This window comes from Mus caroli, chromosome 13, assembly GCF_900094665.2.
Source record: "Mus caroli chromosome 13, CAROLI_EIJ_v1.1, whole genome shotgun sequence".
Classification (NCBI taxonomy): Eukaryota; Metazoa; Chordata; class Mammalia; order Rodentia; family Muridae; genus Mus; species Mus caroli.
This window is the reverse complement of record NC_034582.1, coordinates 53,561,603-53,580,397: the sequence shown is the minus strand read 5'-3', so window position 1 is coordinate 53,580,397 and position 18,795 is coordinate 53,561,603. Positions and strand designations below refer to the sequence as shown.

The following is an 18,795-nucleotide window of genomic DNA, read 5'->3' as shown; positions in this document are numbered from 1 at the left end:
TGTTTGCTCTTGCAGAGCAAGTGCTCAGTCAGTAGCCAGCACCCATTCTGAGGCTCAGAACCATCTGTAACTCACATTCCAAGGGATCTGGCACTGTCTTGTGATCCCGGGGGCACTGGGAATGCATGTGGTACCCACAACAAACATGCAGGAAAACATGCAGACATAAAATATAAAATAATTAAATCTAGTACTTAAAAAAAAATCTTGGACTGGAGCACTGACCACTCTTCAATAGAGGTCCTGAGTTCAATTCCCAGCAACCACATGGTGGCTCACAACTATCTGCAATAGGGTCTGATACCCTCTTCTGGTGTGTCTGAAGAGAGCAATGGTGTACTCATATACATAAAACAAATAAATCAACCATTAAAAAAAAAACCTTGGAAGTCCCCTGAACACATGAAAGAACTGTCTCCTGAGTGTTGGCAGTGAAGCATCTTTTCTCTCAGCCCAAGCCACCTTGGTCTCCTCCCTGCCGACTCTTCCCCTACACTGCTCTTCTTTCCTCAGTTGCAAAGATTGAGATTTTGGTGAGGAAAAATGTTGTGAAGGTGACAAAGGTTGGGCTGAAGACTAGCTTAAATGTCTTTACCAGCCCTTAAGGCTGTAGCTAGTAGTTTTCCTTAGGTCTCACTTTCACATATTGGGAACCACACCTTCTGCCCTTTCCATGAAAACTTTGGGGTGACTCAATTATTGTATGCCAATATACAGAACACACGCTTTAGAGCATGGCTGCTGTGTAGCGAGTGCACAGTACGCACACAGATGAGCCTCTGGCTGCTGCACTTCTCTCCTGCCATGACTGCAGGATGGGGCTGAAAGTCCCACCTTTAATCCACTAGGCCGTTTGGTGATCAGCTCCATCTTGGATCATTCCCAGGGTGCTTTCAGTCTTACCCCTCCTCAGTGTAGTGGCCTGTGGGGCCTGCTGTGTATAACAAAAAGGCACTCAAAGTGACTGCCTAAGCTTTTAGGAACCCTGTGAAAGATCAAGAAGGAATAAATGTGTTTTATTATGCTAGAGAGATTTTAAAAATATGTCTGGTTGGTTTTGTTAAATATTAAAGTGAGAATTTGGCTAATTTTGATTGTAGAATGTGTTTGGGGTTGGGGGCTGTCCCCTGTGACAAACACTGGGAAGAAGCAGTTGAAGTGGGGTAGTTTGTTTTGGCACATGGTTTCCAGCTGGTAGACTACTACTGGGTAAAGGCCTGTGGTATGGCAGGGAGGATGCAGTATGAGAGCTGGTCTTCATGGATAGCCGCTGTCTCACTTCTGCCTGCCACCCCAAAGGCAAATGAGAACAGGCAGTTTGAGCTATAAATTGTGCTTTATTTCAGAGCTGGTAATCTGGGGCCACATCTAATCTTCAGCCAGCAAATTATATGGGGTTGGGGAGAACAGAAACAAGGTGGATGATCCTTTCAGAGCTCAGATTTGTCTCTGGTCAGGTAGTCAGCAATTGAGAGTGGGCCAAATGACTATGTCTTTTTATTCCTTTCATTCATCTCCTAGTCCTTGGGTGTCTGGTTTCAAACAGTTCTTGAAACAGAATAATTAGTGTCTGCTGGTATCAGGGTTATATTAACAAGAGCCTCTGGTCTTCTGTGGTTGAGGTTAACTCTGAACAAACCATCAGTAGTGTGTGCTGTAGGCTATTAGCAGGGTGTGCATGCAGATTTCTTTGTCCAGTATGGGAGTACAAGTATGTCTTCTTAATACACATACAGAAGTCCCCTATCTTAGCATCAGGAAGTCCCTTCAAATGTACTGCACTGAATAGCCCATTGAGCTACTGGCTCATTAGCACCATGATAACCTTCATCTGTGTCACCATACCTAAGTGTGTACACTTCACACCTAAGCCGTAGCATAGGAATTAAAGCCGAATAGTATAATAAATAAGTATAATGAATAATGTATAACTTACAATGAATAAGTATGACTTTATAAATGAATGATAGGAATTGTTTTGTTTTTAATGGTTTTTAAAATAAAGAGTTAATGATTTCTTCATCTTTTAGCACTGACTTCTGATTTTCATTTTTTGTTTTTTCCTCTTTTAAGGTGGGCTTGGAGGACTTGCAGGTCTTAGCAGCTTGGGTTTAAACACCACCAACTTCTCTGAACTCCAGAGCCAAATGCAACGGCAACTTTTGTCTAACCCTGAAATGATGGTCCAGATCATGGAAAATCCCTTTGTCCAGAGCATGCTCTCAAATCCTGACCTGATGCGGCAATTGATTATGGCCAATCCACAGATGCAACAGTTGATACAGAGAAATCCAGAGATTAGTCATATGCTTAATAATCCAGATATAATGAGACAAGTATGTAGAAAAGTAGTTCTTTTTTTACTTAAACTAAAGTAAAAAAAAAGTGTTTATGTGTGTGTATGTATGTAAATATAAAATGTCATTTTCTGTGGTTCCAGAGATTGCCTTGTGTATTTATTATAAAGTTAAAGAGAATCCCAACCATTATTTAGGGAAACTCAGCAAAACAATATTAATTTTGTTTGTTTGAGCTCTGAGTTTTCTGCTATGCATGAAAATTCTTTACAAACTCTCCTTAGAGACAGGCTTTTTGTGCTGATTTCTCCTTTGGTGGTGGAGGTGGTGTGGGTCCTGGAATGCAGGGTAGAGAGGTAATGTCAGCACCTTATACATTTGCTCCTTACACATTTCAAATAAAATAGAAAACCATTTTGAGGAAGGAAAAACCCATCAAAAAATATATATATGTGTGTGTGTGTGTGTGTTTTATATATATATTAATTCATTTACTTATTATATGTAAGTACACTGCAGCTGTCTAGCACCAGGTTTCATTATGGATGGTTGTGAGCCACCATGTGGTTGCTGGGATTTGAACTCATGACCTTCAGAAGAGCAGTCAGAGCTCTTAACCACTGAGCCATCTCTCCAGCCTGAAATATATTGTATGAAAAAAATTTTCAGTGAATAGATTGGGTTGGTGGCACACAGCTTTGATTCCAGGAACTGAGCAGATGAGATCAGGCCAAGGCAAGCAGTGCTGGGCAGTTGGGGTCCTGATTTAAAACAAAAAACAAAAAAAACCCAACTGTTTAAAGTTCAGTGTGTCTGCCTAGAACTTAGCACGCGTGCCTCCCACAGGCGTTAGCTGAATGCGGAGGGAAGTCCTTGAATAGGTCCGGTGCTTCCTGTTAAACTGGAGATTTCTTTCTTAGACACTGGAACTTGCGAGAAATCCAGCCATGATGCAGGAAATGATGAGAAACCAGGACCGAGCCTTGAGCAACCTAGAAAGTATTCCTGGGGGCTACAATGCCTTACGGCGCATGTACACCGATATCCAGGAGCCTATGCTGAATGCTGCGCAAGAACAGGTGAGCACTCGTGCCCAGGCTCAGGCCTAACGTAAACAGTCTGTGACTAAGGGTACTGCTATGTGCAGAATGTGGCTGTACTGAAAAATCATTGTATAATTGATGTTTTTTTTTAATTACAGTTTGGTGGTAATCCATTTGCATCCTTAGTGAGCAGTTCATCCTCGGCAGAAGGGACTCAGCCTTCTCGGACAGAAAACAGGGATCCGCTCCCCAACCCGTGGGCTCCGCAGACTTCCCAGAGCTCACCAGCCTCGGCTACCACTGGCAGCACCACTAACACCGTGAGCACCTCTGGTGGCACGGCCACCAGTACCCCTACTGGACAGAGCACCTCGGGCCCAAGCTTGGTGCCTGGCGCAGGAGGTATGTGTGCCTCGCATTGATAACAAGACTGGTGCTGAAACCATTTATGTATCTGTGTGCATCCCTTTTATGAAGACTCTTTGTTGCGGACTTTTAGGGTTGTTTGAGGGGTGGAATTAATATTTATTTATTTATTTAACTCTGTGTGTGTGTGTGTGTGTGTGTGTGTGTGTGTGTGTATGCCATATGTGTACAGGAGCCTCCTGGAAATCAGAAAGAGGTGTCAGATGCCTTAGAACTGAAGTTGTACATGTTATGAGCCATCACTCGGGTGATATGGGTTGAACCAGGTTCTCTGTGAGAGCAGTAAGCTCGCTCACTCTCTCTCTCTCTCTCTCTCTCTCTCTCTCTCTCTCTCTCTCTTTCTCTCTCTCTCTCACTCAACTGCTACTGTCTCTACACCCACAACATGCCTTGATCTGTGTATTCATTGTGATATGATCAAACATAGTTACCATGCTATATAGAACATCTCCAGAGCTCATTCCTGGGAAAATGTAAAAAGGGGAATAACATATTTTAAGATGACAAAATGGTTGCTATTCAAAGAACATATACTGGGTATTTTGGTTTGGAATGAAGTGCCCCTCCCAGGCTTATGTGTTAAAGCCTCAACTGTTGTCACCTTGAAGGAAGGTTTTGAAAATTTAGGAGGTAGGCAGGTCACTAGACAGGCGGGTAGGGTCCTTGCATGTATCTCTGCCCTTGCTCCTTTCTTGGTTGCCATAATGTGAGCTGTCATTCTTTGCCAAGATTTCTCTGCTGTTGTGGACTGATGTCTCTAGAGCCGTAATAAATTCCTCTTAGAAATCCTAGCTCGGGAGGCAGAGGTAGAAGGAGCTCTGTGAGTTCAAGGCCAGCCTGGTCTACAGAGTGAGTTCAAGAACAACCAAAGCTACACACGGAAAAACTCAGTCTCAAAAAAGGTAGGGAAGGGGTGTGACCTGGAGAGATGGCTCAGCAGTTAAGAACATAGACTGTTCTTCTAGCGGTCCTGAGTTCAATTCCCAGCAACCACAAGGTGGCTCACAACCGTCTGTAATGGAATCTGGTGCACTCTACTCATATACATGAAATACATAATTCTTTTAGAAAAGGAAAAATCATATCTACTGTTTTGTCACAGTTACATAAAAGTAACTAGTATATTGGGGGAGTCAAAATTAATGACCCAGGATGTATGAAATGATGGCAGAGTGACTGAAAGTAGGAAGATAAGCCGCGTGTCCACTTAGTGATTGTACTGCGATTGTTAGACACACGCACAGTATAACATGAAGACGTTCAGATTTAAATATCTAACACCTAAGTTGCTGACATACGAATTCAAACATGTATCTCTTGCTTCGTTTGTTCTTTGTTTCAGTCAATAAACGATCTTTAGCTCTAGAAATTCGTAGAAATAGATTACATGGTGTAATTTTGTGTCTGTCTGCACTAGTTTTGAAATTAATTTATTCTGTGTGTATCTCAGATTTGCTGAAAAGTATTTCCTTCTACCTTATGTGTGGCTTTTTTTTTAAAAATCTAGTCTCTCTGTACTTTGTAGATGTAGAGCCATAGGAACTGGTAATGAAGCGTGGATAACAAAATTGAGATTCTTTTCAGATAAGATGAAAGCGCCATGTTGGGTTTTAGCAGAGGCCAGATGGACTTGGAATTGTGCTGTCTGCTGAGGTAGAATGGGGATGCTGGTGATGTGCGTGAACGAAGGCATAGTCAGAGATATGGGCGTGTCCATACTTTTCAGGAAGCATTGGTCTTGATGTCACCCTTAGGTAATTGCTGTTGGTGGGATCCTGGTTGTTGCTGAATATGATTTATTTCGTTCTCTTGAGTTTTGCTCTGGCTTTTTGAACCAAATCTTAGGCCTGTTTGTGAATTGCTGTCTATATGCAGGTGAGGGCAGGCATAAGATAAGGCTAGAGCCTGTGATTGGGCAATGGATAAAGAAGGCGGGCTGAGAGTTCTGTGTCAGCCTGTCTGCTGGGGGATGTGTAGCCTGGCTCTAGAGCCTGGCTGTTGTGAAAGCCCGACAGCATTGCTTACCCAGGAGTGGGTGGCTGGATCATGTGACCGTTTTATGTTCATTCTTTAGGGTGCTCCCTACTGGTTTCCATAGTAGCCACAAAAGTCCATGCTCCCTTGTGCAGTGACTAAGTGCGCTTCTTGCGTACATCCTTGCCAGGGTTTTTCTCAAGCATTCTAGCTGCAGCAAGCTGTAATCTCAAAGCAGTCTTAGTTTGCATTTCTCTGATACCAAAGGATGCTGACCTTTTTTTTCTTAAAGATTTATTTATTTGTTTTATGTATATGAGTGCACTGTAGCTGTACAGATGGTTGTGAGCCTTCATGTGGTTGCTGGAAATTGAACTCAGGACCTCTGCTTGCTCCCGCCCCACTTACTCTGGCTCAAAGATTTATTTATTATTATATCTAAGTACACTGTAGCTGTCTTCAGCCACACCAGAAGAGGGTGTCACATCCCATTGCAGATGGTTGTGAGCCACCCTGTGGTTGCTGGAATTTGAATTCAGGACCTCTGGAAGAGCAGTCAGTGCTCTTAACCGCTGAGCCATCTCTCCAGCCCAATGCTGAACGTTTTCAAGTACTTGTATGTCATTTGAGGATTGTCTACCCAGTTTATTATTGGATAGACTGAGTGGATGATTTGAGGTTTGTTGTTTAATTTTGCATTTCTTCGCGCACACACACACCGTCTGTGGTGTTTCCTTTTCTGAGCAGAAGTGTCTTAAATCTCATGTTGTTTCCTTGCCAGCGCTTGTGATTATTCCCTGTGCTGCTGGAATCCTGCTGAGAAATCCATGCCTGTGCCTATGTCTTAAAGTGGTTTTCTTAGCAACTTAAAGGTATCGGGTCAAACATAAAGGTCTCGATCATTTTGAATTAATTTTTGTTCAAGTTGCAGACACCAAATTCTGCAGGCTCATGTTTGCCTTTGAGGGATGGATTGTGACGTAATCGCTTGGCTTCCTTGCTTCTGTGAGCTCTGCCACTTGCAGCATGCATGCATACATAACTGTTTCTCTGCCTTCACAGCGCCCCCTGGTGGGCAGCCTGCTATCTGAGGTCTCCTCACCAATTTGACTTCACCTTGACCCCTCAAGGTGCTCTCTCAAAGCCTCCTCTCAGGGGCTAGCCTTGGCTCCCTCCCCCCCTCCTCTCTTCTTTTCTCTTTCCTCTCTCTCTCCATCCCTTCCTCCCCCCTCCTTTCTCAAACCTTGATCCAATTTCATGCCTACAAACCAGTACCATGTGGAGGGAAATGCCAAATTCTGCTGACATGATATGTAGCCTGGTTTTCTTGGACATGGCTACAGTGACCTTCATGTGAGGGTCTGTGATGTTAGTTAGCCTGTTTTTAAATACATTGGATTTTGCTATGGTGACCTTTAGATGAGTGGGGTCTTCCCTCAGGGCCTACCCCCACAATACAAAGCCCTAATGGTTCTGATTTCTTTAACAATGGCAATTGCTTCTTTGTAACTGTGAACTCACTCTTTTTTTCTGGCCAAGGCCAAATCTCAAGATATCAATTCACTCAATTCTCCAGGATAAGGCAGAGTACAACCAGATCCTTTGCCATGAAGGAAAGGCCTGTAGCCTGGCTTCCCTTGTGTCCATATTCTCCTGAAACCTCATGAGCGAGACTCCTCCTGTGTACATTTTTTGGAGCATTATTGACCTCAGAACCAAGATGCCCATTAATCAGCATCAGCTCACGGCGTCCAGGGCTTCTCCAGCCCCTGGCTCTGACCTCTGCTGCCTTCCTCTGGCTGACAAGTACACTTTCACCTCTGGGAGTTTCTGATGCTTCCCCCTTTTATCATTCTTTAGCATAAAATCTAGCATTTCTTTTTTAACACATGTCTCACTGGTTCATACAGAGCTTGGTATCGTGTAGTATACCATTCTCTCTCTCTCTAGTAAGTCTCAGTGGGCTTCAAGGTCTGTGTATGTGAAGCTCCTGGGGTTTGTGCTATTGCTGGGAACGTTACCCCTGCCCCCTGACTTCCTGTCCTTGGTTTCCATAGAATGAATTCAGACAGTGGTATAGAAGATGAAACATCCTTAAGAGATGACTGTAAACAGTGGCTAAGGGACCATTTTTGTTGAACAACATGTTTGTGGAGATGGTGTTATTTCTAAAGCCTCTAGGATATAAGTCTTTGCTGGTGGTGGATATTCTGTTGTTCATGTTACTGGCAGAATCACTTGATTAACTTTTTTAAAATTATTTTTATTTGTTTAGATATATGAGTGCTCTGTCTACATGTATACCTCCATGACAGAAGAGGGCATCAGATCACAAACAGATGGTTGTGAACCACCTGTGGTTGCCAGGAATGAAACTGAGGACCTCTGAAAAAGCAGACAATGCTCTTAATCACTGAGCTATCTCTCCAGCCCCCACTTGAATGAACTCTTAAGATAATATAGTTATTATATATAACACATACTTGTTATATATAAATATGTAATAATTATACATCCAGAAGGTTATGCTACATGGTGATTGATGTCCTGTTTCCTCCCAGGGCTGGGAGTACAACTCAGATTCTATTCCTTTAACCAAATATCATGTGACAGTAGATTTCAAAGAGTTAAAGAAGGCCAGGTTTGGTGAAGGCCAGCATTTGAGAGTCAAGGGGTAGAGCAAGGGTGGACTGATCTACAGAGTTTCAGGACAGCCAGGACTAAACAGAGAAACTTTGGTGAGGTGGAAAATGAAAGAAGAACAGACATGTTTTCCACATAAAAGGGACAACTTCACCTTTATGGACCTCAAAAGAACCTTGCTACCTATCTCAGCGTCTTCTCATGGGGCGTTTCTAGTTTTCTCTTCTACAATTACTGCATATCTAGAGACACAGGAGGTAAGGACCAAGCTGGTTCTAAGGTGACTTAAAAGCCTGTTAATTTCTTAGAGCAGACTGGCTATGGAGGTTACTTTTATTAGACCAGTCACTATAGTTACCTTTAAAAAATACCTTTAAAATTTATCTCTCCATCCATGAGTATTCACAGATGTGTGGTGTGTGGCCATGTGGCCACAGAGCCTGTTAGATCGTCTGGAGCTGCAGGCTGCCCGACTTAGGTGCTGAGAACCAAACTGTTCCTGAAAGCACAGAAGCGCTCTGACTGTTGAGCTGTGTCTCCAGCCCCGCAGACACCTTGTTCTTAGCTTTTGAGAGGATGGAAAGTTGGGTGCCTGTGCTTTCTCCTGGGGCCCAGTGACGACTTAACTCTCCTTTTGTGAAGCTCCATCTGTTAGATGGTCCCAACACTTTTCAAAGGGCTGTGTTCCAGGGACCAAGCACCTCTCTCTCTCATGTATGTGGGCTTCTAGGGGTGCCTGCAAACCCTACCAACTGCCAGCACTTGGCATATAAATAAGGAGGAATTGAATCGTGAAGGAAAAGTCCTTTATTACGAAGGGAAAACCTGTAGTAAAGAAAGGATTCTTGTATTTTGGCAGAGGAGTATAATGATATGAAATGATATCCTGGATGCAGAATCTAGTTCCAGACAGTGTCATGAGGTTTCTGAAGACAAGACGGGTCCGTAAACATTGGAGTCCCATCATCTTTAAATGAAGAAACTGCTCTGTGCTCTTACTTGCTTCTTACCTTTGGAGGAAGATGAAGTGTTCTCACTTTAATGGCTCAGAGCAGCAGCTTTAATCAGATGACCTCACTAGGAGGCTGTTGGCTTCGTTTTTGTAATAGTGTGTTATCTACAATGACAACTTTGCAACTTTTAAGTTGAGTCTTTAATGTACCATCTTGATGCTTTTAACACTTAATGTTGAGAATGTCCATCAAAAGAAGTTAAATAGCAAAAACACTTATTTTTTCCAGTGCAAGCATGCATGTCACGGCTCTGGAAAGGAAGGGATCTTAAAGCCGGACTGGACTCGGCAGATCTCGTGTAAACAGTACAGTACTGTTTTAGGACTTTACACAGGAGTCAAGACGCACTGCAGCTCCGGCTGGGTCAACACTAGATTCTTAGCAGCCTTCCTTGAAAATAGTCTTGCCAGCTGGTGGTGGCACATACCCTTAATCCAGCCCTCAGGAGAACTCAAGAGTTTTTGAAGATTTTACTTTATGTGTACGGAAGTTGTGCCTGCACACATGTATGTATACTGTGTGTAGCAGTGTGTGAATGCCCTGGGATGGTTGTGAGCCTCCATGGGAGGGAGTGTTAGGGATGGAATCTGGGATATCTGCAGGAGCAACAGCAAGCACTCTTAATCCTTGCAGTCTCCAGCCCAGAAGTTAACATTTCTCTTAACTGTAAAAACAATACTCACTTTGTAGGCTATATAGAAACAAATTGTGAGAGCCAGATTGCTTTTGTAGGCTGAAGCTTGCCAAATTGTCTTAAGATATTTTTAAACTTTAGAGTGTGGAAAAGCTAACTTGAAACTTCAAATATAGGAACATCACAAACATGGGACTCACAGCAAATTAGAAAGATGAATGGAGATTCTTAAGTGATAAAGGGACACTAGTTCAGAATCCAGAATGAAATGAAGAATTAAATAGTTGGTTAACATTATGCTGGCATTTCCCCCTCAGTGTTATGTCAGAACTCTTCTCTCTTTATTGAAGTAGGCGAATTTGCTCTTTTTGGACCTCTGAAGTGTCACTGTCAGAATTCTTGTGCCTTGGAGCCATTACTGAGTACAGTAAAGGTTGCTCTGAAATGGAGCTTAGTAACTAGTACTGGGTAGCAACTTTATTTAGCTATGAACACTTACTAAGTGTGGAGGGGGGGATGTAAAGTAACAGTATATACTGTGTCTTAAAACATAAATGTGTGTCTTAATCTGGTTTTTCGTTTGTTTTTTTGTTTTTTGTTTTTTAAATAAATTTTTAGCTAGTATGTTCAACACCCCCGGAATGCAGAGCCTGCTGCAGCAGATAACTGAGAACCCACAGCTCATGCAGAACATGCTGTCCGCCCCGTACATGAGGAGCATGCTGCAGTCCCTGAGCCAGAACCCCGACCTTGCTGCGCAGGTGAGCTTGTGGCTGTGCTGAGAGTGTTCTGAACTAAACAGGCCTGTGGTGTCCTCTCCGAACATTGGCTTGTGCTCTCTCAGAACACTAGAGATGTGGACACACTGCACCTCCAGCTTTGGGGGAAGTTTTAGTTCAGATATACTTGAAACAATCTCATGTCTGCCATTTGTTGATGAGATGTACTTTTAAAAACAAACGCAGACATTTTTAGAGAACCTGCTCTGACCACTGCTGCTCCACAGTGTGGTGTTTGCTGCTAGCTCTCGGGGTGGGGGTTGTGATTGGAGATGGAGCAGCAGCACCCTTGCTGTGCCTGAGCAGCTGGAGGGTGTACAGTGAGCACCCATGTAGTCACTGCTGGAAGAATGTAGCTTACAGTGTGCCCTGGGTGCTTACAGCACTCTCAGTTACGTTTAAAAGCTTCTCTTCTTTCATTACAATGAATGAAATGGTTTTTATTTTCAAACTCCTGCAGCCACACTGATACAAGGGTATAGCAGATGTCCTTGAGGTAGGGTCGGTCCTTGGTGATGACTTATGTAACAACAAATACTTAAAGGACAATGCTTCTGGATAATGTTAATCTCAAAACGTGCATGGTATGGGTTGTTGTGTGGTTTTGTGAATTTATTAATTAAGTGCTTGATGTTAATTCGTGCTAAGCATTTTTGTCACTTGGGTCCCTGAGATGTGGAGGTGTGTGAAGTGACCTGTATTTTCAAGTATGTATTCAGTTAACCCTGAGTGTGTGCCTTATCCTCACAGTTCCTCGTTAGTAAGCACACTCTTGTCTGTAGGGGACCTGGGTATTTCCAGCTGTTGTCTGCTAACGGTAAAGCAAAACCCTGGCAGTGCAAGGTGATGCTCTTATGATAGAGTCCTTCCCAGCTTACAGTGTGCTCTGATGCCGCTGCTCACGTTCATAGTGGGTATTCTTTTCAACTTAAATATTTAATTATGTTAAATGTAGAAACTGAATTGTGGAATGGAGGTTCAGGTAAGTGAGGAAAATATAATAAGTATGATAACTAAAAAGATGTGTGAGTGTGTGTGAGAGACAAGCTTTTTCTATACTAGTTGAGTAATTTAAGATGAAAGTAAATGTGGTTACTGATTAACAGCCTCGTAACAAACGAGCATTTGCCTGGAAGACTTAAAAAGAGGCGTCCCTGGCCTGGAGCAGGTCCTGGTAATTTACTGCTTACTCTAAAGCACGCTCTGTATCCATAAGACACCAACTGTTTCCTGCTTTGAAATTAAATAATCCACTTTGAAGGAGGGATGGGAGAAGTCGTTTTTTTAAGACAGGATTTACAGACAGTTGTTATTTAGTATGGTTGCCTAATTGAGGGCAAAGATCATTTCCTCCCCAGACTTTGGACAGGTAAAGGGGCCATCAGTAATCTTCGGGAAGCAATATGCAATTTGTCTTTTTTGAACCTTGTAGCTTCTGGTTTGCTTATTGTGCATGACGGTCTCACCTCCAGGCAGTCACATCATGTTAATACTGGTCATATGTTGATGGCTAGGTGTCCCCCGTTTCTACTGTGGTGCTAGTGAAGTGGAAGCCAGACATTAGTTAATCTCGGTGTTCTTTCTCATTTACCTCTCTGCGGCTTAGGTATCTAAGCACTTCCCCGAGGACGGCTGGTGCTCGTTTGGGCTGGTTTTCACCTAGCAGCTCCATTTCTCTGACAAGTTGATTGCTGCTTTGTGGTTATTCTGGACCTAACAGCAACTGTTAGTGGTGGGCAGGCAGATCCAATGGTCCCAGACCTGGGTGTTCTCTGTGCTTGCTGTTTGTGTGTTGAGGTTTCTAAGCAAGCCATGTTTAAGCTGTTACATATTGATGTTTCTTTTACTCTGTAGTGTAGCAGAAAGCATATCTTCCTAAGAGCCTGGCATTCCCAGGTTTTTTCCTTTCAAAGGCAGAAATTCACCTTTGTTCAAGGAAAAGGAGACAAAACAATTGCTTTTATTTTTTTAGGGCACTGCATGTCATCTATCACCCACCATTCTCGTTGAAAGAGAAGATGCCTGCCTGCCTGCCTTATTTCCTTCCTTCTTCTCTTCTTCCTTCCTTCCTTCCTTCCCTTCATTTCTTCCCCTGAGCTCCTTGTGGATAGAACTTCCCTGACTTTTTTTTATTTCTGTTCTCCCTCCCTTTAAGTGCCAATTTAGGCACTTGGAGGAAGGTAGAAATTAAACCAGGTACCTTACTTGTTTCAGATATTTCCAGTTAAAATTGTTTGAATACTTGCCCCATAGATGATGCTGAATAATCCCCTATTTGCTGGAAATCCTCAGCTTCAAGAACAAATGAGACAACAGCTCCCAACTTTCCTCCAACAAGTGAGTAAGAGAAGATGCTGCTGTCCTTGTAATGCTCTGCTTGAAAGGTTTGGTGGTGAGCGAGCGTGTCCTTCTCCATGGCTGACAGATAGCACAGTGCACAGGAGCGTATGGTTCCACCCTCTAGTAGGCACTGAGCCTGACCCTCCCGGACCGTGTCACTCCTCCTATGAGTTGAGAACTGTGTTGCTTTTGCGCATGAGGATTTAGGGTTCTGAACGCCTTGTTGATATCATAGGCCATTTCCCTTCACTGTGCTAACCTTGAAGTGCATCTTTATACACACTGTACAGTTCGGACTAGTTTTGAGTGATAAGAAGGTGCTGCCCTCAGGTTGGCTTTTGTTGTAATGTCTCATTTTCTTCCAAATTAGTAGAATGTTTGTTCTCTAGGAGTAGACCTCATTTTCTCACAATCAGAATTAGTGAGTTGGTGTTATCACCTAAGGAAGGTTTAAAAACACTCCCCGAGATTGTCACAGTGTTATTTAGAAACATAAAAGTGGTGTTGGTGTTTCTGAGACTGATAGTTGTCGGGGTTCTTACCTGATTGAAACCACCGTTAGGCAGCAGGTCATTACCCATGGTTAGCGATTGTTCTTGGTCTATTATTGCAGTGGTAGACGCTCCCTGCCAGCAAGTCATTACCCACGGTTAGTGACTGTCCTTGGTCTACTGCACAGTAGAAACTCCTTGTCTGTCAGGTATGGGGATTTGAAAGCCAAGAAGCTAAACTAGGAACAATGCATTGATTTCAGGTTTGCAATGGTTGTTTCAGATGGCGACTCCTAAGATTGTTAGAATAGCAGTAGACAAGACATGGATGGTCATCAGGTTACCACCATCTAATAAATTTGCATTTGGAATTGCATAGAAAATGTCTTTCTTCTGTAGGAGAAAGGGGCTATGTGGCTTCTGGGATAGCTCCTTCTTGTCTTCACTCTGGAAACAGCTTTTATGGCAGGCTTGCTAGTAAGTCGAGTAATGGTTTGTGTATGGAATTTGCTGTCAAAGAGGAGGAGGGTTTCTTCTTGGGAAGAAATATGGTGTCTGGGTGTAAAAGGTTTTAGATTTTCTTCCAAATGTTGTGGAGTTGGAAATATGTGCCTGCCTTGCTTTTGGTTCTTTCGTAACCGCTGGGCTTCCTTCCTCCTCAGATGCAGAACCCCGACACGCTCTCAGCGATGTCGAACCCTAGAGCCATGCAGGCGCTGCTGCAGATCCAGCAGGGCTTGCAGACGCTGGCCACAGAAGCTCCCGGCCTCATCCCAGGGTAGGCGCATTTCTCTGAGAATTCTAGAGTTAATATCATTCTGCCTTTTATTTTGGTTATTGAGTTGTTTTTAGTCACTTTTCAAAGTTACATCTGCTTGTTTTTAAGAAAATACACCTAGCTAATATTCCGTTAAGGTGTGACCTGATGGGGTTGCCTGTGCTTTCCCTAGGTTTGCTCCTGGCTTGGCAGCAGGCAATTCTGGAGGCTCTACCGGAACCAATGCACCTAGCACTGCACCTAGTGAAGATACGAACCCCCAAGGGGGCACTGCTGAGCCAGGCCACCAGCAGTTTATCCAGCAGATGCTGCAGGCCCTTGCCGGGGTGAATCCTCAGGTAACGATGCATTTCTCTACCCACCTTGCTCTCCTTTTCAAATTTTCAAAAAAGGCAAAAAGAAAGCAGCAGCCGTTTCCTGTTCAGAGTAATGAAAAGCACATTCAAGGATAATAAATCTAAAAACAAATTTTGTTGCTATAGCATATAACAAAGGAAAGAATTCTTCAATCTAATGGTATAGTATTTAGAAGTAGCCTTATAAAATATGAGTTTTGAAGTAATTTCTTCAAAGCCATTTGAAATAAGTTTTATTTTATAAGAGTTTATCAGGGAGAATCTAAAAACATTGTCAATGTTTCAGAACAGCTCTATCTAAGCTTCCTATTGGAACCTGACCACTGCTCCAGCACTTCCTGTGTGTTGTGGACCCTTTAGTGATAGTTTTGCACCTGTGAACATTTGTTGTCTTTCCTAAGAATTTACCATTAAAGGGGCCTGGAGAGAAGGCTGGCTTGGATGTTGAGAGCGAGCACTGGCCGTGCTTGCAGAGCGCCTAGATGCTATACCCAGTGTGTACGTGGAGGCTCAGAGCTATCTGTAATACAGTTAGTCATCTCCTCTAACTTCTGTGGACAGCAGGCATGCTATCAGGCGAGCTGGTATTGTAATTGAAGTACACTTAGTATTAATACAAAAGAAAGTATCTAATTCTAAATTGTCTGCATGGTTTCTGCTAGTTCACAAGGCTCTGAAGTGTAGTGAAATGTATTAAGCTTGCTTTACTTTTTGCGGGAAAAGAAAGAAGGGGTTTCAGGGAATTAAATCCAAAGCCCTTGTGTGTTCACTACAGCCTATAAGGTTTTTTTAAAATTTGTTATGGTTTAGGAATAAACCATTCTAAAGTAAACTGCTAATCAGCTTTTAAATATGATAGATATTTATAAATTATTAATATGATAGATATTTATAAATTATTTTAAATCATATTTTGCTCATTTGAAGTAAATATGCACTACAAATGTAAGGGTAAATTATAGGCTAACACCTGGAAGTTAATTTTTTTTAAATAATTGCAGATGGTTGTGTATTTTAGGTAAATAACTATTTAATAAATAACCAAATACAGTGGCTTTGTCTCAAGACACAGCAGCAATTTAAAGAAAGCTCAGCAGCCCCGCCTGCATTATTCAGAAAGCAGTTGATGCTTGCAAAGGTGACCTGGGTATAGCTTAGACCGACTCTCCTTAGATTGTGCTTCATTGTTCTTTTCAACAGCTGCAGAGTCCAGAAGTCAGATTTCAGCAACAACTGGAACAACTCAGTGCCATGGGATTCTTGAACCGTGAAGCAAACCTGCAAGCTCTGATAGCCACAGGGGGCGACATCAATGCAGCGATCGAAAGGTTGCTGGGCTCCCAGCCGTCATAGCAGCATCTCTCTATCCTGAGAAAATGTAATTTATTTTTGATAACGGCTCTTAAATCTTTAAAATAACCTGCTTTATTTCATTGGGATTCTGTGCTGTTATAAAGGAAACCAATAGGAAGTATCTGGAGGCAGAGTGCAGTACGACGGGCGGGTTTCTGTGTCTTTTTGGAACAGTGGGAATCAATGTTTCTGGTTAAGGCTGCTGCATGCATCAAACACTTGGCATTTATTGTAATTTTTTTAAAAATATCACCTTTTCTAATTGGGTGAACAAATTTTTGTCCTGCATCTGTCCAACTAACTTGCTTTTTAAACATAACCCTATGGTAGTAATTTATGTAGAATAAAGGCATTAAAAAGCAGATCATTTGCGCGCTCCATGATTTCTGGTACAATATTGCTTATTGTGACTTTGGCATGCACTTTGCAAATGATGCTGTAAGATTTATACTACTGACAATTTTGTTTATTTGTATACAATACAAATTGTTGCACATTTCTAGGCCATCTAAGCAAAATTTCTGTAACTAAAAAAGTACAATAAGGACTCCTAATTGTGTAGAATCTTACAGCATCTTTGATAAACATCTCAGCAGAAGTGCAATTTAGTCTGTGTGGAAAATAAAGAAAAACTAACTCTGGTTATCTCTTAGGGACATTTAATTGTACAGACAACACAATGTAACAATATCTCAGCATTATATAATGGCTGTAAATGACCTTTCCTTGTGCCGACTGGAGGAGCACTGTATCATGCTCTGACGTGTTTGCTGGGGCATCCTGCTCCTCCCCGTAGGTGTCGTCTACGCAGCATTGAGTTTATTGAAATGTCGCTTTCACTGGAAGTGCGGATGTTTCGGTTCTAATTGCCATATAAAAGTAGAGCTGTCTCTTGGGTTTATCAGCTTTCTCATTCATAGGCAATACCTCGATTTTAAATGATTAGTGAGCCACTTGTTTCTCAAGTGTTTGGCTAGTTCTATTAAGAAATAGTTGAATGTCGTGCTGTTCAGAGCCTCAGAAGGGGGTGGGGGAGGGGTGAAACAGAATCTATTCTGGATTGGGCCAGCCTGAACTAGGTAATACTGGCAATTAAGATTCTGTGAAGATTCTATGCATATAGTAGTGTCATTTGGGTGAAAAAGAGCCGTTTTAACAATTTTGAGTACGTTTGGCTATTCTATAGCCTCTTTCTTCCTTCCCCAAAGACGTTCTACTTGCCTAACTCTCAAACTGTTGGGGTGATACATTCCTTTGGGACCAGTTAAAATACAGCGTTAGGGTCAGTGACATATGTGACTGGCTCTGGTTCAGTATTCTCTTATCTTAGGTCACTGTAGTCTCTCTTGTATGGTTGCCCAAAATTATAATGTTAAATAATCTAAAGTGAGTTCAGACAAGTAAAATCAAGGGAAATAGAAGGTGAATTCTATAACTTCTGTAAGTTGCTGGATAGTAAAAGGTTGAGAGACAGGTTGGCCCCAGACTGTACACTTTTCTGACACTTTACCTGGGAAGAAAACATGTACAAAGGTCAGGGTGGAGGCATGACTGAGGAGGTTGGCACAGCGTGCATGTGTGTGTGCTCTCTGCCTTATGCCTCAGTCTGTGGTTGAAAGACTTTGTACTGGTGAATGGCCATATGCAGGTGGGGCAGTGTCAAAAGCAGTTTGATTTATTAATCACCAAATAACAATAAATCTCCAGCTTTTACACCTGGTTGTCTCGCCTCTTTTGTAGAAAAATGTCTTTGTTTTTTCTCAGTATTTCTTAATGTAAAACATACTTGCTTTACCTAGATTCTGTGAAAACTTAAGAGATTTCTTTTGTCTGGGAGCTGGGTAGTGGCGGTGCGCTCCTTTAATCCCAGCACTCAGGAGGCAGGGGCAAGCAGATCTTTGAGTTCCAAGATAGAGAAGCACTATCTCAAACAACAACAAATTTTTTTGTGGGCTGTAGGCAGCCGCACGCCCAAAAGATGGCGCCAACCTCCAGTACACCGGTGCCATAAACAACATCATTGCGCAGGCGCCAGCCCGAATCTGGCGCCAACCCCTTCCGAGCGGGTGTTACTTATCAAAGGGGCTAACAGACTGACAAATCCCAGGAGGACACGTAGCTCTCCCCAGTGCTGGGGTGGATATAGGCGGTCCTCCCCGGGGTTGCCGGAGTTCCCGAGTAGCATGAAGGTGTTCCTGAAATAAAGAAAAGCTGTTGAGAAGAATCCGACCGTGTTGCGTCTTTTCTTGCTGGACAAGGTGAGCACAACAAAGTGGTGGCCGGTACAGGGAACAGAGGATTTCATGGATTCAGAACTCTTCAGCTGAGGAACGGAGGTACCGGTAAGTCTCCCAAAATTGATCCCTGGTTAAAAGGAGGGATATGATTCTCTTGCCCGTAGACCCAGTGTGGGTAGCTCTTAGTGGTTTTTTTTGTTTTTGTTTTTTGTTTTTTGTTTTTTTTTTTTTTTTTTGTAATTCTGGCCTCTGCTTTTGGGTGATAGGAGCAGTTAAGGCAGGTCAGAAAATTTTTATGGAACAGGAAAGTATGTCAGAGGAAGATAGGAAACATATAAGTAAAAGAAAAGGGGCGAAAAAGAGAGAGAAAAGGAAAAGGGAGGAAAGGAAAATTCAAAGGGAAAAGGAAATAATGAGAAAGGAAAGGAAAT

The 18,795-nt window shown here is 42.6% G+C and overlaps 1 protein-coding gene across 2 annotated transcripts in view; it reads left to right on the top strand.

The window, feature by feature from the left end:
- Positions 1-17,842, top strand: part of Ubqln1 (ubiquilin 1) — a 38,334-nt gene extending 20,492 nt beyond the window's left edge. Inside the window, exons 4-11 of one of the 2 annotated variants that reach the window (XM_021180090.1) lie at positions 2,074-2,336; positions 3,218-3,376; positions 3,499-3,742; positions 10,649-10,791; positions 13,063-13,146; positions 14,303-14,418; positions 14,591-14,756; positions 15,975-17,842. In XM_021180090.1, the coding sequence (XP_021035749.1) occupies positions 2,074-2,336; positions 3,218-3,376; positions 3,499-3,742; positions 10,649-10,791; positions 13,063-13,146; positions 14,303-14,418; positions 14,591-14,756; positions 15,975-16,127 (1,328 nt within the window). In that variant the 3' untranslated portion in view covers positions 16,128-17,842. The remainder of the gene's footprint in view (positions 1-2,073; positions 2,337-3,217; positions 3,377-3,498; positions 3,743-10,648; positions 10,792-13,062; positions 13,147-14,302; positions 14,419-14,590; positions 14,757-15,974) is intronic. The other variant, XM_021180091.1, reaches the window with a different exon arrangement.
- The last annotated feature ends 953 nt before the right edge of the window (positions 17,843-18,795 follow it).